The 26,687-nt window shown below is 40.5% G+C and overlaps 1 protein-coding gene across 1 annotated transcript in view; it reads left to right on the top strand.

Annotated features, from left to right (window-relative positions):
* Positions 1–6,889: 6,889 nt before the first annotated feature.
* Positions 6,890–26,687, top strand: part of LOC118410979 — a 30,524-nt gene continuing 10,726 nt past the window's right edge. The window contains exons 1-4 of the mRNA XM_035812967.1: positions 6,890–7,169; positions 20,926–21,313; positions 24,390–24,496; positions 25,394–26,158. Coding sequence (XP_035668860.1) covers positions 24,415–24,496; positions 25,394–26,158 — 847 coding nt within the window. The 5' untranslated portion in view covers positions 6,890–7,169; positions 20,926–21,313; positions 24,390–24,414. The remainder of the gene's footprint in view (positions 7,170–20,925; positions 21,314–24,389; positions 24,497–25,393; positions 26,159–26,687) is intronic.

Raw genomic sequence — 26,687 nt, 5'->3', positions numbered from 1 at the left:
GACGCAGTCTTGGCTTACAATTCGGCTATCACAAACGACGAGGTCGATTCGGCCCTCAACGACATCTCGGAGCTAGAGAGGGAGTGAGCCGAAAAGGCGTTTGATGAGGATGTGAGGTATCATCCTCGTACCCAGCGCTTGGTACGTCGTGGGGTTATTCAATCCACTTCAATCTGAGCAAAATAAACTCCATACAAAATTCACAGCTGTCATTTTGCTTTGTGTTTGTTGATCTCAATTACCTTAGGACATACGTTGTGTGAGTGAGCCACTATGTGCTGTGTTGATCCTTAGCTGTCCATGGAGCAAGCAAATTTATGCTTGTTAAGTTTTTGAGACAATTTGAGATTTGTTTTCTTGCTTTTTTTCCAAAAAAAAGCTTTTTCTTGTTTATTACTCACAGAAAATTTATCTTCCGGGAAGAAAAAAAAAAATCTTATATTTCTTAAGGGTTGATTTTGGTTAGAAAAAAACAAGAATTTCTAATTTTTTTCTTGCATAACAAGAAAAAAGAAAAAGATTTGCTTAAATCTCTAAAAAAATTGTAGTTTCTCGTTTTGATTGAATTTTATTTTCTATTTTCTTTCTGCAAGAATATTTTTCCTCATACAAGAATTGTCCATGGGGTAAGCAAAATAAGAAAAAAAAATCATTTTTGGCAGTGTAGACACATTACCAGACAAAAATAACAAACGGAAATTATAAGAAATGATTAGCACATCACCTGTGTCTGGAAAATTACATGCATACAACATGTATTTAGGCACGTAGACTCATCTTCGGAACCATTGTGTTATCCAACTGTGACGCATGAAGAGGTCAATCGTCTCACGAGTCTACGGTTGGTAGTACCACTCAACAAAATTTTACTTTTTTAGGAATCACCCGCATTCGTTCGCATGTTACCGATTTACCGATCCAGTTAAATTTAACTTTCAGTTTTGAGGGAACAATCTCATCCCTCTCGTGGTTTTGAAATTTTTGGCCTTCAAATTCTGGGGATAAAACAAAAAGGCAGCCGAATCTTGTCGAAAAAAAAACGTCAAAATGAAAGCAGTAGTCAAGATGGAGAAAGGCATGGCACTCGTAGGGTTAGGCGTACTTCTGCTTTCCAGTCATTTTCTTTCTGTTCTTGCGGACGTTCCGAGTTGTCCCGGCACCTGTCGTACCCAGTCCAACCTGCGGGTTCTTCAGGCACTAGGCTGGGGACTGGAGCGTTTATACCTTGTCTGCTATTGCCCGGATGAAAATGGAAAGAAGTCACATTGCAGCTGGATCGGGCATGAGGGAACGTACAGCTTTCCTGTCTGCCTTGACACCATCCCGACCGACTTCCACAAAGCAACTTCATCGATCTTCATCAAGCATCTCCGTTCACCAATCATCATGAAGCGGTCTTTCCCCAATATTTCAGAATTGCCGGTTCTTCACATCACAGCGTCAAATGTCTCCTCAATACAACCGGGGGCGTTTCAGGGTCTGCCATTGGTGAAGAGCCTCCATCTTTATGACAACCGCATCTCAAGTCTAGGTGTGTGAAATTTAAAAGCCTGGCAGTGTATTTGTGATATTTATTATTGATTTTTGTGTTCACCATCGATCGATTAATAAATCAATCACTCGTGGATATCAACTGCCGATATATGGTAGCCTTAATAATTAGAGATCTCTCTAAAGAATTTCCTACGTAAACTCTCAGGTATAGTATTCATTATCATAATTTATGAAAAATGTCATAAGGATCATCAGTTGCACTAACAGCAATTTTGCTTTCCCCCCACTTTTCCACAAAATGATATGATATTGAAGTAACTATGTTACCAAGAATGCAAAATTGATGACAACCGAATAATTCATATTTCAAAAACAGCACATTTTGCAGAGGTCTGAATCGACCCCACTTGGATTACAATTTCCCATTGTTAGTATAGTGTCAATCCCCGAAAAAATTAAGAGACCAAATAACTAATAGATGTTCACTGATCATATCCGAACATTGTTTTTGGTTCATATGTATGTTACAATGTAGTGTGTACCTAAAAGAGTGTAATGGCATGGAATCAGGATCAAATATGCACATCAATCTTGTCAAGGAGTACATAAAATTGTGCGAACATAGCTAGATCTATGGCTGCTTTTAGACGATGTGGTATATTGTGTATATTTTTTCTTTAATAACATCTTTATTTCCAGCTTCAATTTACAATGAGTACATACATGTTTCAGTCGATAAAACAATACACATTTCAGTATATACATTTTTCAGTCAGTTTGGAGGATAATAGAAAACGTGTTACATACATATTTCAGTCTTTAACATATAAGCAGATTAGGCTTGTGTATTACAAATAAGTCTTGGAAATTATGTGGATTATCGTTTTCTGTGGTCCATGTTGTGCAACTCTCAGTCATAACCATGAATTTCTGGTAATGCCCATACTAAATAAAGATGATAGAACCAGTTTCTTTTTTGATCTTAAATGTTTCTTTTTTCAGAGCCTGCCACATTCCTTGGGCTCAACAGTCTTAAAGACCTGTACATCAACAAAAACGAAATATCATCCATATCCAAGTATGCATTTCGGGGCCTTCCTCTCCTTGCCTTCCTGTCATTGGCCCAAAACCGTCTCCAGTCTGTGCCTGTTGATGTCCTTCTACAACCTCATGCACTGACGGTGGCAAATCTTAACACCAACTACATCACCACTATTGATATCGCAAGGCTATTGAAGCAAAACCAACACATACATCTAACGATGGAAGGCAACAGGCTGAACTGTGACAATAACCAAACACGGTTAGTTTGTAACCTACCGGACCATGTTACTCTCTGTGACCTGATGTGTTCATCACCCTCTGAACTTCGTGGAACTCTCCTTGTCGCCCTTAGAAAGGACTTCATCGAGACTGGGAAATGTGACACCAAGAATACATCCCCCACATTAACATCTACTGCTGGCATAGGTAACGTTACTGCGGTTACCAAAACCACCAACAGATATATGTCTGTCATTCACATTCTTGAAGAGGACGCAATCATCAGCAAAGATGGTAAGCGTTATCTGTTTGCCATGATCGCTGCTGCCGTTGTGCCGATCTTCATTGTGTCTGCTTTAACTGTTATCTGTATTACTATCAAACGCTTTTATGGTGGAGCAACTTGTCCCTGTCAAAATACACCTAGTGGAGAAGACCAGGGTGACTCATTTGAAGTAGACGTGTCTACCGCAAACTCAGCTGTAAATGGGCAACCCAACTCTACCCATGATGGTACCATTCAGCCATACGCAGTGGCATACGCTGATGTGCCTGAGAAGGGGGAGAGGGCAACCACCCACTCAAGGCACCGGCTTCCTGACAAGGCATCATCAGGGGACGAACATACCATTCAGCCATACGCAGTGGCATACGCTGATGTGGCTGGGAAGAAGGAAAGGGCAGGCAAACATTCAGGGCAACAACTAACTGACCAGGCATCGGGGGACGATGACACCATTCAGCCATATGCAGTGAGCTACATGGATGTGTCATGCAAAAGGGAAAATGGCAGGCTTCCACCATATGCAACGACAACCATAGCTCCTGACCAGATATCAGAAAACAATGATATCATTCAGCCATATGCAGTGTCCTACATGGATGTGTCATGCAAAGGGGAAAATGGCAGGCTTCCACCATATGCAACGACAACCTTAGCTCATGATGACCAGGCATCCAAGGACGATGACACCATTCAGCCATATGCAGTGAGCTACATGGATGTGTCATGCAAAGGGGAAAATGGCAGGTTTCCACCATATGCAACGACAACCTTAGCTCACGATCAGTCATTCAGGGACAAGTATACCATTCAGCCATATGCAGTGAGCTACGTGGATGTGTCATGTAAATGGGAAAATGGAAAGCTCGCACCATACGCAACGACAACATTAGCTTATGACTAGACATCGGGGGAAATGATACCATTCAGCCATATGCATAATATGTTGATGTATTGGGCCTGGGAAAAGAAATGTCAACCTTGAACAAGTGTCCCCCGTGGCCAACATGGAAAAAATGCCCAATGTCCCTCATGAAAAATTTTCTCCCCAATGCAGCAATGCAGCAAAGAATCCCCTCCCCCAAATAAAATTGCCCAATGCAGAAATGTTCCCCAGCGAAAATGGTTTCCCACATAAAATCCCTCCCCCCATTCAGAAATTCTCCCTTGAAAAATTGTCCCCATGAAAAAGTGTCCTCCTTGCAGAAATGTTTACCGAGAAAAAGTGTCTCTTATGTCCGCCATGAAAAAAGGGTCTCCCATAGAAAAGGTTTATGGCCATAAAAGATTGTCCCCCCATGCAGAAATGCCCCCCCCCCCCCATGGAAAAGGGACCCCCCAATAAATGTCGTTCCCCCATGCAGCAATACCCCCATGGAAAAGTAACCCCTCAATAAAAGTCGTTCCCCCGTACAGAAGTGTCCCCCACGATAAAGTGTCTCACCATCATGGCATTAAATGGTGTCCCCAGGCAGAACTTTTCCCCTTTTGAAAAAGTGCCCCTATGAAAAGGTGTTCCCTCATGCAGAAACGTCCCCCATTAAAAAGTGTCCACAACCGTCAGATTCAGGGGCAATGAAGGAGATCAGATTGGAAATGGCCAAATGGCAATGAGAATGGTTGCAAGACATTGTGGAATAATGGTTTATTAAGTATGCAGGTTGACAGCAAGTCTATATAGTAACATATTGACATTAACATTGTCATCTTCTGACTAAAATTAGAGGCATACTGTTATGACATAAGATTATAGATGTAAGTTTCTGGTGTATTATTCTTACTTAATGTACTAATATAGCGATTATCTTTTAGTGGCATTTTGATAATATATTGCTTATAATGAGGTTATAAGGAGAGTTGTTAGTTTACAACAAGCTGCTTAACGCTTTGGGACCCTTCCATTCAATACGACCCATGAACATAACATATCATCACTGAGGATGTATCGCAACAGACACAGACAGAAAGTCACAGATACATACGCACAGACAGACACAAAGACCATTGTGGACAATTTAATTCTGATCAATCCATTAAGCTGTGTCTATTCTTAGATCAGATAAGCTGTCCAGGATAAACGCTACTCGTGATATAAGTACGAAAGAGGTATTCCGTACTGACCTCGAGTGAACATGGCGACGAGAGACCTTTGTACAAGAACTCGACACATGTGTACTGGTTTTCTGCAAGTTCTCGGCGACATGTATTGAGATCATATGGGCTATAACAGAAAGGACCGCTAGATGTCACTAATGTGTAGTAGTATATGTTTTCTGTACCTGGTGTCAAACCTGTTTCGCAAGATTTTGCTCAAGGCCGTTTGTCGCCATGTTTTCGCCATCCTGTGTAGTGTGTACTATGGATAGCTTATCCCTTTCGACCATAAGAGATTTACAATGTACATGTATTCTGTGCGACAATCTATCTATGGATTATGGGTGAAATATGGACAACCTTTCCTTTACGCCTGAAGACTTAAACAACGCTCCTTGCCTCAAGAGAACCGAGAACGATGGTGAGTTTGATACTTCTATAACACTATAGAATACATTCTATAAAATAATGTATGTGTTGGAAATTCAAACAGGGATTGACTTCAACATATGCCTGCATATTACTGCCGTTTAAAGTTTGAACTTTTGTCACAAAGGTTATCTGTGGTTGACTAAAACAGTCAAGTCAACAGGGGATGACATATTGTTACAGTAGCTGTTTCTGAACGGGACACCTTACGTCATACCTATGCATGGCACATTTTACAGTTCCTACCTGGCCGGAGAGGCTGGTCTATTGCTACAGACGGCCATTTTGGAATGCGTCACTTGGACAGAATGTGTGTGGGCGGCTTGTTCGTATTCGGGGCGCGTTTTTTTTTTTTTTCCTTTATTTTTTTTTTCAAATCGACAATGTTCTTATTTAACTTAAATATGGTCTCTGTTTGCCATGTTTTTGTGATGTTAAAGGATAAGCAACATCAACAGATCTGGTTAAAAAGCTAATCAACAGTTGATTTAACGGGTCTTGTTCAAAGGCTAACCATTTACAAACTACTACTATCTCGTCACACGTACTTGAACGAGCGATCAAATTTCCATCGAAAATTTTAATTTCTATGTATGAAATGTGCCATTTTAACATTCGGCCGCTTTGCCAACACATTTGTGTGTGAAGCAGCAAGTTTCCAGGTGGTTGAACATACTGTGAAAACAGTAGTCGACAGGCTTGTTAACCTTTTCATGCAAGAGTGGATCGGAACAGAATTTGACTGTTTGCCAAAGATGAGATCGTCGCGTTGTGGACCTGTCGAACTGCAACTTGTGCCGTGTGCAAAATGTGTGTTTTGAAAAACACACGAAAACACTGAGACTGATGAGCTTGATCCTACATCTGCTTGTAAAGGAGTTTCATGTTCTACAAATGCACTCTACAGGCCAGTGTACAGCAATCAGTATTCCCTATTCTTATAGATGTAAATAATGGTAAAAAGAAGCTGTCAAAAGTCACCTACCTGAAGTTTCGTCCTTGAAAAACTAACATTGACATGGTAGTCCGGCCTCTAAATTGTCCATTTTCAACTTTTGGAAACATTTTGACCGCTGGAACACACGTGATTTGCAGCCAAACGTTAACGCACCCCGAAGACCTTTGACCCCATCTGGCATTTGAATGATAGCTCCAAAACAAACTTCTTTCCTGTATTCCAGGTACCCAAAACGGTCTTAAAAGTCGAATTTTTCAACATGATAAAAACATACAACACTTACCTGTAGACTTCAAAATGCCAACAATTCCAAAGAAAAACACATCTTCTGTTACTTCCAATGCTCAGGACTCACTGGGGACCTTCTGCGCAGGCGTCAATTAGGGTCATTGCCCTACATGGTAGGATGGTTTTGGACATTCTATCCTACATGTATATAGCTAACATGGTTTCTAGTCTAAAGAATGAGGATTTGTTCAGGCTGTCAGTGCATATGGAGCTTTCTACATACGGGCTAATTAAACTCCTACCACGCAAATGTCTTACAGGGTTCGAAAGATTGCCCCGGCGGTAGAGATCTTCATCTGCCCCATAGAGGACAAATCCACGGTAGAGAGCCCGGCAAATCCACGGTAGACTGGATACCAGGTTAGCTATACATATATATCTGCAGCATAGAGTCTGTCAATTCTGTGATCTACAGCAGGAAGAAGATGAACAACACTTTATATTGCACTGTAAATTGTACTTGATAACTACATGTATATCATAAAAGAGTTTCCGTACTTTGAACACCTTGATGCTACGGATAAATTTCTATTTTTGATGCGCCTAGATAAACCAGGTACATCAAACATTATCTGTTCCTATAGATACACTTGTACAAAGAAGCGAGAAGATGTTGACCATCCTGTTAGCTTAGCACCTTCAAATGGTTTAATTGCATCCTGTTGTTTCTGCATATGCCCTTTTATGTCTGTTATCAGTGAGTTGTACCTAGCCCGTCGAGGCATGAATGTACAACAAAGGTCTTTCATTCATTCTATATGGATGTCGACGTCAGTGGTCTCAAGGGAGTTGATAATAGAGCAGATTGATATTGTTTGTCTTCAGGCTGAGATCTAGAGTTACTGTTGTGGAAGGATAACCCGTTATTCGAGCGTGTAGGTCGTGTGTCAACCATGCCGACTCTTCCTTGACCGGCTATGCTTACCTTGTAGTGTACTCTATTTGATGATTGACAGGCTTTGAAAGTAATCCTTGTGTTCGGGTTATCTTAATGGCCACTGGATTAAGCACAATGCCTAACTTCGCCACTCTCCTAGCACAGGTTGGTGGGGAAATGGCTTAAAGGAAAAGGTCAAGATTTTCCTCACCAACCTCTGCTTGGAGAATACAACTTCGCCTCATGCCAAATAGGGGCTGTACTTGCAACCCCTCCAAGCAAAGGTTCGGCGCCGGTTGGTTTTTGAGGTGCTTTTAATCCTTTTTTGTCGGGCTCTCTATTTTGTCTCTTTATGCCCGCCAGTCAATAGTAATGGAGAAAACGGAACAAAATAGAAAGCCCGACGAAAGCGCCTAAAAAAGTAAAAAAAAAAATAGCCGGAGAAGCTCTGCTTGAAAAGCACAATCTCAATGGAGGTTGCTCGTACAGCAATGTGCCAAGTTTTTGTCAGCTTAGCATTGCTAGCACACTATGAATGTTTTTGTGATGTTAAAGGATAAGCAACATTAACTGATCTGGTTAAAAGGCTAATCAACAGTTGATTTAACGGGTCTTGTTCAAAGGCTAACCATTTGCAAACTACTACTATCTCGTCACACGTACTTGAACGAGCGATCAAATTTCCATCGAAAATTTTCATTTCTATGTATGAAATCTGCCATTTTAACATTTGCCAACACATTTGTGTGTGAAGCAGCAAGTTTCCAGGTGGTTGAACATACTGTGAAAACAGTAGTCGACAGGCTTGTTAACCTTTTCATGCAAGAGTGGATCTGAACATAATTTGACTGTTTGCCAAAGATGAGATCGTCGCGTTGTGGACCTGTCGAACTGCAACTTGTGCCGTGTGCAAAATGTGTGTTTTGAAAAACACACGAAAACACTGAGACTGATGAGCTTGATCCTACATCTGCTTGTAAACGAGTTTCATGTTCAACAAATGCATTCTACAGGCCAGTGTACAGCAATCAGTCTTCCCTATCCTTATACATGTAAATAATGGCAAAAAGAAGCTGTCAAAAGTCACCTACCTGAAGTTTCGTCCTTAAAAAACTAACATTGACAGGGTAGTCCGGCCTCTACATTGTCAATTTTCAACTTTTGGAAACATTCTGACCGCTGGAACCCACGTAATTTGCAGCCAAACGCACCCCGAAGACCTTTGACCCCATCTGGCATTAGAATGATAGCTCCAAAACAATCTTCTTTCTTGTGTTCCAGGCACCAAAACGGTCTTAAAAGTCGGGTTTTTCAACATAATAAAAAACCTACAACACTTACCTGTAGACTTCAAAATGCCAACAATTCCAAAGAAAAACACATCTTCTGTTACTTCCAATGCAGTCAGGACTCACCGGGGACCTTCTGCGCAGGCGTCAATTAGGGTCATTGCCCTACGTGGTAGGATGGTTTTGGACATTCTATCCTACATGTATATAGCTAACATGGTTTCTAGTCTAAAGAATGAGGATTTTTTTAGGCTGTCGGTGCATATGAAGCTTTCTACATACGGGCTAATCAAACTCCTACCGCGCAAATGTCTTACAGGGTTCGAAAGATTACCCCGACGGTAGAGAGCTTCATCTTCCCCATAGAGGACAAATCCACGGTAGAGAGTCCGGCAAATCCACGGTAGACTGGATACCAGGTTAGCTATATATATATATATATATATATATATATATATATATATATATATATATATATATCTGCAGCATAGAGTCTGTCAATTCTGCGATACGACAGGAAGAAGATGAGCAACACTTGATATTGCACTGTAAATTGTACCATAAGGAAGAATTGTGCTTTATAACTACATGTATATCATAAAAGAGTTTCCGTACTTTGAACACCTTGATGCTACGGATAAATTTCTATTTTTGATGCACCTAGATAAACCAGGTACATCAAACATTATCTGTTCCTATAGATACACTTGTACAAAGAAGCGAGAAAATGTTGACCATCCTGTTAGCTTAGCACCTTCAAATGGTTTAATTGCATCCTGTTGTTTCTGCATATATGCCATTTTATGTCTGTTATCAGTGAGCTGTACCTAGCCCGTCGAGGCATGAATGTACAACAAAGGTCTTTCATTCGAATTCATTCCATATGGATGTCGACGTCAGTGGTCTCAGGGGAGATATTAGAGCAGATTAATATTGTTTGACTTCAGGCTGAGATCGAGTTAGTCATGTGGAAGGATAACCCGTTATTCGAGCGTGTAGGTCGTGTGTCAACCATGCCGACTCTTCCTTGACCGGCTATGCTTACCTTGTAGTGTACTCTATTTGATGATTGACAGACTTTGAAAGTAATCCTTGTGTTCGGGTTATCTTAATGGCCAATGGATTAAGCACAGTGCCTAACTTCGCCACTCTCCTAGCAGAGGTTGGTAGGGAAATGGCTTAAAAGAAAATGTCAAGATTTTCCTCTGCTTGGATGGTACAACTTCGCCCCATGCTTAATAGAAGCTGTACGTGCAAACACTCCAAGCAAAGGTTCGGCGCCGGTTGGTTTTTGAGGTGTTTTTAGCCTTATTTTGTCGGGCTTCCTATTTTGTCTTTTTATGTCTGCCAGCCATATATCACGCAAACGGAACAAAATAAAAAGCCCGACGAAAACGCCTAAAAAAGTTTTTAAAAAAGCTAGCCGGAGAAGCTCTGCTTGAAAAGCACAACCTCCGTGGAGGTTGCTCGTACAGCCATGTGCAAAGTTTTTGTCAGCTTCGCATTGCTAGCGCACTATGAATGCATACACATGTTGAAGACTGGTATGCGTTAAAAGAGTGTAACAGATTCAGATGAAGTTCAGTTACTCTGGCGATTGTGAAATTCTGTGGATATAGCTATCACAACACAGGACGCATATGACCTTTTTGATATATGAGGTGATCATATCAGATATAGGATATAGAATATTCAGTTGAATAGCCTTCAATGTGTCACTCACATAGCAAACATATAGCTGGGTGTCAACCAAAATAAATGATAGTTGAGAAGAAATTACTTTTAAGATCATTGTTTCTGATTATAGTATTCAAATCAAATAAACTATCGGTTTGGTCATCAGTATTTATCCCGAAGAAGGCGACAATGGTCGTTGGAAATTTGATCCGTGTATAACGTTACTTTTGTGTTGCTAGAAAGTTTAGCCTTGTACTATTATGATTTCTACCAACTTCAATGAAAACTATCGGTTGTTCTCAAGTAATTTCCGAAACCAGCCTGATATGCAGGGATATCTCTGTCTAATTCTTCTGCTGTCATTATGGAATCCAAAACATAGTTCCCATCCCTGCAATAGTAATATAACAGGCCTAGGTGGTATCTTGTAATTGAGGTGTCTAGTGGTTAGTGGTCTGACAAACAATATAGACTGGGGCTCTGTAGAACTGTACATGTAACTGTCAGCTATTGTCCTACACTACCAGGCAGGAAAGGCGGGCCAGTGTTACCGTTACTTTATATTCTTGGCCGTTGTAGTTACGTTCATGGGAAACTTGTTTGTTTTAGTTCCGTCTTAAAGGTGTCTTGAAGGGTGCTAGTAACTTCACATAGTTGGTAAACTGTCTTAATTAGCCAGACCTCAACCGATGTGAACACCACGACTGTCAGTAGCAGGGGAGGTCTGATTATTTATGATCTCAGCCAAATTTATTGCGTGCTTTTTAGACCTTTGCTATCCATAACAGTAGCGGAAAAAAGAGCACATAAAGTCAAGTCACTCAAGCGATTACTTAAGAGCAAATGTCTGTAAGGATCAAACAATGGTGGCAAAGGTAAAAAAATAGATTTGGCTCATATTTTGCACAGTGATAGTACTTGGTCCACAACCCCTCAAAATAGCTTTCTTTTAGATCAAAACTCCTTGTTGCCATGGTAACGGGCAAACAAAGTTTTCTGGCCATTTTTCCCAATTTTCGCATCTCAAAAACACAGAAATCAGCATATTTTACGGCACTGTCTCGGCAACACCTTTAAACCTATCATCAAAACAAAACAAGATCTGAATAGACCAACATTTTGGCTTTTTAAAAATTGTTGTGAAATTTCCAAAGTCGTACATTTTCGTTCTTGGGCAGCCTGAAAACAGTGCAATGTTTCAAGCTTCAAAAAAATTTGATTTTTGGCCCAACTTTGTAACGCTATAAGTGCCAAGCTGGTAATTTTTTTTGGCTTGAAATTTGTACCATATATAGATCCTTAGAATATCTATTAAAGGCATTGTTGCAAAGTTTGGAGTCTTGTTTGGTTGTCACGTGACTGTCCCCTAAAGTAGGCCACTTTTTGTGTTTGGCGAAAATTGTGAACTTTAGCCATGTTTGAAGTACGCTACGTGAAGAAGTAGAATATATTTCTGAATCAACTTCTTATCAAATGTGGATCTATGTATTGCCTATCAAATAAATGCTTGTAGAGTTTCGGGTTATGACGTTCAGTCACGTGGTTGTCCCTCAAAGTAGGCCATTTTTTTGCATTTGACGAAAATTGTGAATTTTAGCCATGTTCAACGCACGCTACGTGACGAAGTAAACAAGGATTCTTATTCAATTCTGATCAAATGTACATCTATGTATTGTCTATCAAATAAATGCTTGTAGAGTTTCGGATCATAACGTAAAGTCACGTGGTTGTCCCTGAAAGTAGGCCATTTTTTTGCATTTGACAAAAATTGTAACCTTTAGCCATGTTCAACGTACGCTAGATTGCGAAGCAAAATAAAGTTCTGATTCAACTTCCTGCCAAAGGTATACTATAAATCTATGTATTGCCTGTCAAATGAATACTTGTAGAAAATTAGATCATGAAGTAAAGTCACGCGGTTGTCCTTGAAAGTAGACCACTTTTTTCATTGGACGAAAATTGTGAATTTTCAAAGTACGCTACGTGTACCCTGGTATCCAGCCGTATTATAGTTCCCGAGTCTCTTTTGTCCTCTTCGCAGATACATATTTCACTCGTTCTCATTGAATTGTAAATAATGGCCTTATTGACTACATCATCTAGGTATAAGAGGATGTCCCTAGGGACACTTAAAAAGTGGGCAGCTTTTTTACACCAGGTCAAATAGAAAGCTTAGAAAGCTTCGAACAATGCTAACGTTCGTTACAGTCATTTCTGTACAACATTGGATACAAATGGCAGTCAACAACCCTTCCTTGTTTCTTTAGAAAGCCAGAAAAACTGTGCAGCGTCACAAAAACAGTCATTTCTTGTCTTATACGTGGATAATATAACAGTGGCAACTGGCAACCATCAAACTGGTGGTGGTAACGTTTGTTACCGAATTTGGCAACAGGAATAACCCACCTCACACAGCCTCCAAGATCAGTGACAGTACCGATCTGGCGTTATCGGGCAAAGGGCCTGCTCAGCTGGTTTCATCTACCGAACAATCATTCTGGGAACTGAATTGTTACATTTTTGCGTTTCGTCGCCCTGCGGCGACGAAACGCAATGTATTCGGTTTTACCTTCAGTCCTTGAATTTCCTTCCTTCAATGATGCTTCGATGGATGGTACTTGGTTCAACACGACCGCATGCAAGTGCTACAACTGTTCGGAAATACCATTGCATTGTGGTTTCGGACTTCAATATCCTGGAAAATGGCCATATAACATCTATGCCACAAGATTGCACAAGAAAAAAATGATTTTATCAAGAAAGCGACCGAAAATCGACATAAATAATACTATGTAGTGAGATTAAAGCATAATGTACACTCGACTCCAATACACGTGACAACTTAGCTCAATCGGTAAAGTCAGACGCCTTTGGATCCAAAAGTCCCTGGTTCGAAACCGTGAGTGGATTTTTTTCTTTTTAAATATTGAAGATAATATATAAATATTCTATTTATTTATTGATATTATATTTTTATATATCATTTTTTTTTTAAATTTTAGTATTCATTTCATGTATGCAAGGCGACCGAAAATCGACATAAATAATACTATGTAGTGAGATTAAAGCATAATGTACACTCGACGTCAATACACGTGACAACTTAGCTCAATCGGTTAAATCATACGCCTTTGGATCTGAAAGTCCCTGGTTCGAAACCGTGCGTGAATTTTTTTTCTTTTTAAATATTGAAGATAATATATAAATATTCTATTTATTTATTGATATTATATTTTTATATATCATTTTTTTATTATTGTAGTATTCATTTCATGTATGCAAGGCCTTTGTCTTATGAACAGGACTTCATGATTCCAAACCCGGCATTCGAATTTTTCTGTTCATGGTAATGGAAAATACCGTGCAGCGGCTCCTATGCGCGGTAAGATGATTCTCGCAAAACACTCGCCACTAAACTACTATTCCATCAAAAACAGCGATCATTTCTTAAAGTAGCAAATGCTCCATTGTTCAGTATCGACTTCATTCAGAAGTTTTCAGACAACACGGATGTGGAAAGTCACACCACTCGACACAAAAGTATGGAAATTTTCATGAATATTAGCAAAATTATCCAGGAAAACAAGGAAGAAATGTTGTAAATGCGGAAACCAGTATAATAGAGATGAGGTAGCTGTTAATTGGTTTGGATATTTGTTTTACATTTGGTAGTCAATTTAGATAGAATCTTGTCACAGTGCTGATGGTGCTTTTTCAAGTGTACATAAGTACCTGAGTATATTGATAGATTTTATAATGAACTTATTGTACATTTAAAATAAAGTTGTAAGCCAAGACCAGCTATTAAACAGTACTCCTTTCCAAAATAACATTTTTTCTTATAGACGCAACAGTCCTTGAGTGACTTTTTCTAACAGATTTTACTTCAAGAAAAAGACAGTTCACACTCATAAACGTAGACGAAACGCCAGCTTTTTTTAAAAGCACTTGTTTGGCTACTATTTGAATTTTTCGTTTGTTATCAGGCGACAACCAGTTTTTACGGGGGTGAAATTCCACCCGTGGCTAAGATAATCTTCCAAGCCATCAACCAAAATGAATCTTTTGGAAAACATTCCAGGGATTGTGGAAAAATGAAGGAACCTGTGATTTTGTCTAAAATTTGCTGCAAATCAAGTCGCAAAAGCAGGCGACAGCATTTTTACATTTAAATGAGAACGAGACATTTGCGAAGAGGACAGAAGAGACTCGCGATCGGGAGCTATAATATAGCTGGATACCAGGCTACACTACGTGACGAAATTAAGAAGAATTCTGATTAAACTTCTGGTCAAATGTACATCTTTGTATTCTTAATTTTCTTTCTTCGAATAAATGCTTGTCGAGTTTCGGGTCATGACAATTAGTCACATGGTTGTCCCTGGAGCCAGGTCACCTTATGTGCTCGACAAAAATTGTGAATTTTAGCGCATTATAGAACATAGCTGAATTTAAAACGACATCTTAGTTACATTATCAAAATTGATATTTACAATTATAACAGAGTCATCGCTTAATTAAGCTTTAATTTAACACTGTAAGCCCATTATCGGTCATTGTAGTACCAATATGATATGCATTGGACATTGACAATGTTAAAAGAAAGAAACTGTTCAAGAGGCATCTTCTCTAAAGTAACAGAACCTCCTAACAGCATTTAGCTAACTATCTGCCCTACTTTAGGGAGCAACTGCACCGCAAAGAAAGACGACCCCAAGCCTTACTAACACTCATTCAACAGACAATGTTAAGGGCTACACATAATCAGAGTCAGTGCCAGTAAAGTATTTCAGTTCCCCAATTCGACAGATTTAACTACAGCCCTATATGGTGATTTCTGGCCAAAAGCAAAATTTGACCTACTTTCAGGGACAACCACGTGACTAAAAGTCATGATCTGCAACTCTGCAAGCATTCATCTGATAGACAATACCTAGATGTACATTTGACTTGAAGTTGAATAAGAATTCTTGTTCACTTTGATACCCAGCGTACTTTGATCAAAGCTAGAATTCACAATTTTCGTCAAATGCAAAAAAATGGCCTACTTTGAGGGACAACCACGTAACTAAACGTCAAGACCCGAAACTCTACAAGCATTCATTTGATAGAAAATACATAGATGTACATTTGATCAGAAGTTGAATAAGAATCCTTGTTTACTTCGTCACGTAGCGTACTTCAAACATGGCTAAAGTTCACAATTTTCGCCAAACACAAAAAGTGGCCTACTTTAGGGGACAGTCACGTGACAACCAAACAAGACTCCAAACTTTCAACATTGCATTTGATAGATATTCTAAGGATCTATATATGGTACAAATTTCAAGCCAAAAAAATTACCAGCTTGGCACTTATAGCGTTACAAAGTTGGGCCAAAAATCAAATTTTTTTGAAGCTTGAAACATTGCACTGTTTTCAGGCTGCCCAAGAACGAAAATGTACGACTTTGGAAATTTCACAACAATTTTTAAAAAGCCAAAATGTTGGTCTATTCATATCTTGTTTTGTTTTGATGATAGGTTTAAAGGTGTTGCCGAGACAGTGCCGTAAAATATGCTGATTTCTGTGTTTTTGAGATGCGAAAATTGGGAAAAATGGCCAGAAAACTTTGTTTGCCCGTTACCATGGCAACAAGGAGTTTTGATCTAAAAGAAAGCTATTTTGAGGGGTTGTGGACCAAGTACTATCACTGTGCAAAATATGAGCCAAATCTATTTTTTGACCTTTGCCACCATTGTTTGATCCTTACAGACATTTGCTCTTAAGTGATTCTATCACAACCCATTCACTAAAGATACAAATGGTTCTTTTGATATATGGAGCGATCATCTCGGATAGAAGATTAAATTTGAAAAGACTTTCATGCATGTGTCGTTGAGAGTGATCAATACGTTAGACTACAATTAAGTGGAATATGAAGAGAAATGAGTTTGTGAGAGAACAGTTTGCAAAGTTGCAGATTTTCAATATTTTGACTCTGTACTGCACTAGTTTGACAAAGTTATAGAATAATATATCTATCGATTTCGTTGTCTTTAAGTAATGTGCAGATACCTAAATCTCTAAAATCACTAATGTTGAGAGGAACTGTGTCTCTTTAATGCTCCTTTTTGCCAGGGCAATAACGGGAAACAAAAGAGCAGCTTTTAATGCTTTGACTCTGTATTGTACTAGTTTTATAGAATCATGTATCTACAATCAAGTATTGTGCAGATACTCTAGAATCACTAATGTTGAGAGTAACTTTGTCTCTTTAATGCTCTTTTTACCAGGGCAATAACGGGAAACGTATGGATGTTTTTAACGAAAGAAATTAAAGTTTTGGACAACTTTATTCACATGCTTGGTTGGTTATCATAATGATTATCATCTTGAATGTCAATAACCTCTCTCACAACAATAGTGGCATTATCACACTCCCTCCTTTTAGCTACATCCCGAGGCTCTGACGCTAACCTATTGACCCTTTGATACAGCTCTGTCTCGCCCACCTGGCGTCTGAACGTGCAGATACGTGACCAGTTGTATCTTGTTTGTGTGGCCCTGCGTCTGATATCGGACATGTCTGGTTGCCGTCACCGACATTATTTGTGGTTTTGGGAAAAATGGGCCCTCAATTATAACTAGAATAAAGTTCTTCGGTCACATTAAGTCATTCCTATGTTCCCGAGAGAGACGCTTTACATAAAACCGCTGTTAACAAGGTCTTCTGTTGTTCTTTTGTTCTTCGTTACCCTGCGTCTCCGTGAAGAATCATCGTTTTTTATACACTTTGATCACTGATATTGAAAGTGGTGCTTGTTTATACAATGTGTTGAAGTATTTCCAAACCAAGGCACCGTATGAAGTCCTATTGTATTTCTATTGTGTAGAATTCTATAGCTAGATACGAGTAATTATAATGTGCCAAACTCAGGGTGATGTGATACACCATACCTGGTTTGGGCGGCCAATGCTGTGATGCTCTCTTAATCGATAATGAACCCTTCTCCAAATTTTAGTTGATAACGCAACAGTACATGTGTAAAGAAATGGGATTCCTTTCAAAGAGACGTTTTCAATGTTTACCCCTTTGTTATTTTCTTAGCTATTGACACCACTTGATTGTTTTTGAATACGTTACGTTGTTCTCTCATGCACTGAAGCGAGAAACATTTTCACACATGAACAGGTCGACAGAAGAACTTGTCTGCAAAATATGAAGTCATCGATTTGAATAAACAGTCAGTTTTACACTTCAGTCGCTTTGTTGGTTTGCAAGGGTATTGTCTTTGCAGACTTCGAGAACATTCCCTTGCATACATTCGGACTTTCATGCGGCCACGTACGTCGTGCGATCGCCTACGATAGCTAACTTTTGGTATGGGGGGTGGGGGCATGTGTGCTTTCATCCAATGGATAAATTTGATTACATTCTATCCTATAGTAAAAGGTAAACGATTGTGTGTCTATTAGTGACAAAATGTGATAGCACCCCTTTATCACATCAATTCACCAGTAAGAGATAAAAGGCCGTTTGTCTATTAGTGAAAAAATACGATAGCACCCTCTATAACAATAATTCCTATTAAGAGGAAAAGATTGTGTCTATTAGTTATAAAATGTGATAGCACCCCTTTATTGCATTATTTCACTAGTAAAAGAAAAGGCTTGTGTTTGTTAGTTATAAAATGTAATAGCACCCCTCTATTACATTATTTAACTAGTAAGAAAAAGGACTTGTGTTTATTAGTTATAAAATGTGATAGCACCCCTTTATTACATTATTTCACTAGTAAAAGAAAAGGCTTGTGTTTATTAGTTATAAAATGTGATAGCCCCCCACTATTACATTATTTTACTAGTAAGAGAAAAGGGATTGTGTTTATTAGTTATAAAATGCGAAAGCGCCCCTCTATTACATTATATCACTAGTAAGAGAAAAGGTAGTATGTCTTTTAGTTATAAAATGTGATAATACCCCACTATAATAGAAATTTATTAGTAAGAAGAAATGGATTATGTCTATTGGAGAAAAAACATGATAACACTCCTCTATCACATGAACTCAGTAGTAACAGGTAAATAAATGTGTCCATTAGTGAAAAATGTGGCAGCACCCCTCTATCACATTAATTCACTAATAAGAAGAAAACAATTGTGTCTATTAGTTAAAGAATGTGAAAGCACCCGCTGTCATCTTATTTCACAGGTAAGATTGTGGGTCTATTAGTGAAAACAATGTGATAGCACCCTTTATAACATTAATTCCCTAATATGAGGTAATATTGTGTCTATTAGTTAAGAAAAGTGATAGCAACTGTCTATTCACTAGTAAGAAGAAAGGGAGTGTGTCTATTAGTTATAAAATGTTATAACACACCTTTATCACATTAATTTACTAGTAAGAGTAAAAGAATGTATCTATTATTTAAAAAATGTGATAGCATCCATCTATCACATTAATTTACTATCAAGAGTAAACGAAAGTGTCTATTAGTCAAAAAATGAGATGGCAACCCCTATATCACGTTAATTCACTAGTAAGAAGAAATGTGATTGTGTCTATTAGTGAACGAATGTGATGGCTCTCCACTACCACATTATTTCACTAGAAAGAGAAAAATTATTGTTTCTAATAGTTATAAATATGATAGCACCCCTCTATCACATTAATATACTAGTTAGTGTGATATCACCGCTTTATCACATTATTTCACTAGTAAGAGGTAAAAGGATTGTGTATACATGTGTATTAGTGAAAAATGTGACAGCACCCCTCTATAACAGTAATTCATTAGTGAGAAGAAACGAATTGTGTTTATTATTGGAAAACGCACCACCTTTATTACATTAATTCATTAGTAATAGGAAAACAATATTAATTGTGTCTATTAGTTATTTTTATTAAGAATGTGATAGCACCCCACTATCATATTCATTCACTAGTAAGAGGTAAAAGATTGTGTCTAATAGTGACAAAATGTGATAGCACTCCTCTTTCACATTATGTCACTAGTAAGAGGAAAACAAGTGTACTCTATTAGTTGAAAATGTGATAGCACCCCGCTGTCACATTAATTCACTACTTAGAGGAAAAGGATTGTGTCTATTAGTGAACGAATGCAATAGCACCAATCTATCACATTAATTCATTAATAAGAGGTAAACGATTGTGTGTCTAATAGTGACAAAATGTAATAGCACCCCTTCATCACATTAATTCACTACTTAGAGGAAACTAGTTGTGTTTATTAGTTTAAAAAATGTAATAGCACACCTGTGTCATATTAATTCACTAACAAAAGGTAAATTATTGTGTTTATTAGTGAAACATGTGATAGCACCCCCTCTATCACATTAAATCCCTAGTAAAAAGAAAAAGATTGTCTCTTAGTAAAAATATATGATAGCAATCCCCTATCACATTGTTTTACTTGTAAGAGGAGAAAGATTGTGTATCTAGTCAAAAATAACACGCCTCTATCACATCTTATTAGTAAGAGATGAAAGATTGTGCATTTATTTGTAAGAAAAATATGATAGCACCCCTCTATCACATTAATTCATTAGTAAGAAGTGAAATATTGGGGTTATATTAATGAAATGTGGCCACGACCCACTGAACATTCTTCCTTGTGTACCGGATGCGCGTAAATCTGGGCAGTAAAACTATTTGCTTCACAGGAAAACTTCACATTGTACTATCACGGATTTTGAAAGGATAGCCCCGCCGTAGTGTGTTTTGCGGTAGAGGTGAGGGGAGCTAGCCGGTAAAAATCCCGACCACTACAATATCTCCGCTACTAGTGCTCCAACCTCTGCTTGGAGAATATAGTTTTTAGTCATCTCCGCTATATTTGCTATCCTCCCCACAGAAAATGCGGAGACTACATTTGAGACGCGTAAGAAGCGCAAGTTTTAAAGACTTATTCGACATGTTTGGTTGATGGCATCAATGTTTCTTCACGGACTTATGAGATAAACAGAACGATTAAAAAGCGATTAAACTAATCATCTACGTAGAACAAGCACCCACGCAATGACCTTTATTTTTTTGTTACCTCCGACCTGGCTCAACTCCAACGCTCAACCCCAACGCTCACGTATGCCACATTCCTGCATACTAGATTGGTAGTCTCCATCAGACTCCTCTAGAGGCAAGACAGTGTGAAAATCAACAAACAACGCGAATGAAGAAAGTGGGCCGGCTAGAGATGTTCTAGTGGTCAGTTGGACCTTGTACGGTCCGCTAACTTCTCTTGTTAAATATTCCCCTTTATTTGGTCAGGTTTTTCTTCTTCCGACCATCTCAAGAGTCTGATAGAGACTAGCAAACTCCGACCACGCACCTGCTCGAGGAAACCGTGATGTCATCCAGACCTGTCATCTTGAGATGGGATGATGTATCGTTTGTCGGGGGCGTACACCGGGGATTGAGGCTAGAAAAGGCCGACAAATCAGCGGTTTGCGGCAGACCACGCCGGGGAGATCAGCCGAGAAACGTCCCTACCCCAACAACTTCACCAACCGTCGCACGACAGACGACAGTACGCACGACGTGGGTCGGAAGGATCGGAGAACCTCGGCCTGACCCGACGCTTGTCCGAGCACCCATCGCACCTTCACCTGCACATCCGTACGGGATACCGATCAAGACAGCCCAACACCCCACAACCGTGAGTAAAGTAAACTGTGACAATATATGTATTGTTTACTGAATGTACGACAGTTTTCTTAGTCGTCTCCATTATGTTGTTTTAATTGAACACCAAGTTCTGGTTCTTTCGCACTCAAGTAGCGTTTCTTTGACACCATTCTCTTTCATATTAAACTTTTTGTCGGCTAGGTTTTGCGCCCAGTCAACTTATAATGTGAAAAGTGTATTTTATAGAAAGTTTATGTACGTCCAATACCCGCTAATTTACAAGCGCAAGTTGAGGTCTATGCTGGGTAGCCGAACATGGCGCAATAAACGATAGGGACGCTCTTTTTCTCGTCTATGCAATGTGTCAAACTGCAGATGTAGTCCTGCCAAATAAGCTATCTCAAGGGTAGACGATCGCGATGTTTTTCCCGACAAATCTTAGAAGATCGTACACGACAAAGGACGCATTTCACGGTCCGTTGTACTGTGGACACACAAGGATTTTCTTTGGTTGTCGCTCGCTGTCCTGCCGACACATAAGGGGGCACATTCCGACGATTTTTCCGCCTGGCGCTTACTATCTTGCCGACACCAGGGGGCAAACCTCGACGATTTTTACTGACTGGCGCTCGCTGTCCTGCCGACACCCATGAGACACACCTCGACGATTTTTCTACGGCTGACGCTCGCGCAGTCCTGTCGACATACAGGAGGCGCACTTCGACGACTTTTCCCCGGCTGAAGCCCGCTGTCCTGCCCGCACACATGGAGCACACCTCGACGATTTTTCTACGGCTGACGCTCGGAGTCCTGCCGACATACAGGAGGCGCACTTCGACGGCTTTTCCCCGGCTGAAGCTCGTTGTCCTGCCCGCACACATGGAGCACACCTCGGCGATTTTTGCCGGATGATGCTCGCTGTCCTGTCTTGCGACACATAGGGGCACACCTCGACGATTTTTTCCTGGCTGGCACTCGCTGTCCTGCCGCACACAGAGGGCACACGTCACCTCGAGAATTTTCCCCGGTTGACGCTGCTAGTCCTGCCGACACAGAGGGGACACACCTCGACAATTTTCCCCGGTTGACGCCGCCAGTCCTGCCGACACACAGGGGGCACACCTCGGCGATTTTGCCGGCTGACGCTCGCTATTCTGCTGGTACACAGGGGGCACACCTCGACGATTTTCCTCGGCTGACACTTCCTGCCCTGCCGGCACATAAGGGACTAGTCTCGGGGATTTTCTTCGGTTAACACTCGTTATCTTTCCGGCATACATTCCCTATCGTACCGAAACACAGGGGAGACAACTCGGCGATTTTTCTCCGCTTCTAGTTCTTGTGCACCCAAGTAGCGTTTTTTCGACACCATTCTCTTTCATATTAAACTTTTTCGGCTAGGGTTTGCGTTCAATCAAAGTATAACATGGCACATGCATTTTAGCGCAGGTTTATGTTTGTCCCATACCAGCTAATTTACAAGCACGAGTTGTGATCTGTGCCGGGTAGCCGAACATGGCGCATTAAATGATTGAGACGCCTTTTTTGGCTTCCATGTATGGTCTTAAACGTCGAAAATTTTTCCCGGCTGCCGCTCGCGGTCCTGTCGACATACGGGGCACACCTCGACGATTTTCCCCCGGCTGCCGCTCGTGGTCCTTTCGACACGCGGGGTACACTTTGACGATTTTCCCCCGGCTGCCGCTCGCGGTCCTGTCGACACACAGAGGGCACACCTTGACGATTTCCCCGCCTGATGCTCGCTGCCCTGCCGAAACGTAACATAGGGGACGACTCTCGATGATTTTCTTCGGCTGCCACTCACCGACCTGCCGAGACACAAGGAAAAACCTCGACGATTTTTCCCCCGCGTACGTGCCTTATTCTACGGACACATCAAAATACTGGGTAGGAACCTCGGCGATTTTTATCCGACTTACACGTATGACCCTATGTAGTCACCGAGACGATCTTTTGGACCGGCTAACTCTCCTTACCCTGCCAGAACACAGGGGAGTCACCTCGAAGATTTTCCCCGGTTGACGCTTGTTGTCTTGTCGACACCCAGGCGATTTCCCTGGCGGATGCTCAACAGTTTTCCCTATAGACTGACGCTTGATGGCGAGCATATTATGATCTGTTATGTTGCCGAAACACAGGACGTACATGGACGATTTTTTCCACTAACGACGCTCGACTCGCAATATAAATCCTACGGACAAATAAAATCTGTATATCTATACATTTGCTATAATATTCACACACGGCGCTTGTCTAAATGTGATCTTTTTTTCTGTTTGTATAATTCTATTAAAAGAAGACGCTCACTAACTTGCCGACACTTATATAGGAAAGATTTATGTCCGACTTGTACTCATTGCCCCACCGACACACCGATGCACTTGGTGCAAAATAGGCAAAATATAAACTCGATACTGTTTAAGGCATGTTGGCGTCACTCTTGTGTCACTCTTGTGTCCCTTGTGTCGCTCTTGGGTCACAGTTGGGGCATCTTGCCACTTTATTAACTTAAAAAAAAACGTCGCGCTTGCTTGTGTCACCTCTAGGTTCCGTAGGGTTACGTCTGCGTTGTCGAACCCCTCAGCGACCAACGACGCAAGCGTGACGCGCGTGCAGTGAGAGTGCACCTTAAAACATGAAAATAATTGGTCATGAGCACGATTTGTGCATATATAACTGGCCACTGGTGAGTATATATAATGCATTGCAAAAGGAACGGAGTAACCGTTTTGTATTGACACCGGCACCTACAGCTGGACTTGTTACAAAACCCAGAGTTTGAAGACAAAGGGGACAAAAGATACACTGTTCAATCTGTCCTCAGGCACGTTTTCCTTCCAGGCGGTTAGAAGGGACCAGTTGGGTGACATGGAACAAAGAATAATTACACCACTTAAAAATAATAGTGTGCAACTGGTTAGCTTAATGCTCGAGACCTGCAGTATTACTGGCGACCTGCTCGACAACGACCCCTACCGATACAAAAGGGCAGGGCAGCATGACTCATTCGCTGATACAAGTGTGTGTTCCATGAAGGCAATTGAAAAAAGGCATATACTATCTTGGATTTGTTGGTTTGTGTTTAGGTTGACTTGTGTGTACGCTGTCACCATGACGGGTCCGTGTACATCCGGGTTCTGCAAGTGGGCCGCCCTGTTGCTGATAGTGACGGCTGCAGCAGTGGCTGCTCAAGGTAACGCATACATCATGTTTGAAGTTCCCAAGGACATGTTTATTCGATAAAATGGACTTTAGCGCGCATCACATTTTGCTCGAAAAACTTTGTCGACCATACTGTAACTTGTGCAGAGCAGCACCAAAAGGAGTATGTGTTTGTCCTAGGTCCATGTTGGTTTGATTACTAGTATATGGATGACATCCCAGGGCGCACCAAATTTCGGTCGTTTCCGAAGAAAAAAAGCTTTGAACCATGCTATAAAATACGTACAATGCAGCTACAAAATCAACAAAGATATGCCTTTAGATTGCAAAATATATCGTAAAACGTATACCATTCAATTATATATACAATTATATAATTATATATTCAATTATACAATTCAATTCAATTCCAAGGTACAAAATTGCTGACTACTTTTCATAGTAATTTTTGACCAACCTTTTATTTTTTGCACCCTGAATCAATTTTGGGATTCCCAGAGGATATAGATTTATATAATCTTATCAACATGGCCTTTTGGTGGATTATAGCAACATGAAATGTGGCGGATATATATCTACTCTTATGTCTTTGTTACGTAAAAGTAATGAACATATTTTTATGTCCAGTTTATATTTTCTTTAATACGCCCAAGCATGCTGCGCTGTAACAAAGTATTGAATTATTTTAGCCTGATAGATTTCTGTGCGAGACAAACTTCTTATTGGTAAAGTTACCATTGAGTTGATGATAACTTTTTGCTAAGAGCAATCAATAAGAATCATGATGTAAGTTGGTGGGCAAAAAAGTGACAGCAACAAGGATCTGACATCTTATAAACAGATTTAAGGTATAACGATTTATACTCTGACTAGCAGCAGGTAGAATTAGACACATTTCGTCTTTTTTTCTGTTATTTTCCCGTGTTAGGTTTTCAGTGCCCGGGAACACTGGAATCCGTGGGTACGCCAGAAACGCAACGTAACCTAGGGACTACGCGAGGGAGCTGGTACAGGGACCCGGCTCCTGGCCTGGGCAACGGCAACATATACGTCATGCGAAGCTATTTCTCTATCGGTACCATGGAAGAGTACGCAGACATCGATGACCTGAAAGCCTCGCGGCTGTCGCGTAACATCACTCTCCCGGATCCAGCCGGCGGAGCGGGGATGGTAGTGTACGATGGTGCTCTGTATTACAACAAGGACAGAACGCCCAGCATTATCAAATTCAACCTCACAACATCCAACAAGGACGTGGAGAAGGAACTTCCAGGTGCAAAGTACGCCAACGAAGGGCGGTATGGCTGGGCCGGGTTTTCGGACATTGACTTCGCGTTGGACGAAAACGGACTGTGGGTGATCTACGCCACTGACCACAGTCAGGGAAACATTACGATCTCAAAACTGGACCCGGATTCCCTCGCAATAGAGGGAACCTGGGAGACTAACTACAACAAGCGTTCGGCCAGGGACTCGTTCATGGTGTGTGGGAAACTGTTCGTGGTGCGGCGCTACGCGCCATTCAAGCTGGTCTACACGTTTGACACGAGCACGGGAGTTGACGATATCATCGACCTCCCGTTCTCCTCACAGAACAGCCACATCACTCAGGTGGACTACAACCCACGCGACAACCTGCTCTACTTTTGGAACAGGGGATTCCTGCTCACGTATCCACTAACGTTCAGCACCGGTATGTTAGGGTACAGTCTCAGCTATGTCATTGTATCGTTTTTAACGAACGTATGCTTATTGATGCACCGCAGTGTCCATGGCATACAAGCCTGAGTGGGGTAAGGGACATTCCTGACCACAAAAAAAAAAAAAACACGTTAAGATTTGGTAACAAACCTAATGCAAGTCGGCTGTCAACTTTTAATATCTTGTAAAGACAAATATATGTTAAGGCGAACATAGCATTGTAAAGATTAAAAAATTAAAAAGGATGATTACTTTAAATTAGTGCTTTCAAATACGGTTGTTTGAAACTTATAACCCTCCTGCACTTTATTGAATCAAATGGCATTGTTTTGGCGTGTCTGCCTGTCTGTCTGTATTATTACTGGACATGAGATGTTTCTGACAACATCGATAAAGGGCCTTCTGGTGGCGAGTTACGGTACTGCAGCGGAGCGTCAAAATTGGAATTTGAATTTTCTGCTGGTGCCAGGTTCATGACTTTTTTTGAAGGAGTGAAAGGGTGAATTTCATTTTATTTCAGA

This window comes from Branchiostoma floridae, chromosome 3, assembly GCF_000003815.2.
Source record: "Branchiostoma floridae strain S238N-H82 chromosome 3, Bfl_VNyyK, whole genome shotgun sequence".
NCBI classification, from domain to species: domain Eukaryota; kingdom Metazoa; phylum Chordata; class Leptocardii; order Amphioxiformes; family Branchiostomatidae; genus Branchiostoma; species Branchiostoma floridae.
The sequence above is the reverse complement of the archived record's forward strand: the minus strand, read 5'-3'. Positions and strand labels throughout refer to the sequence as shown.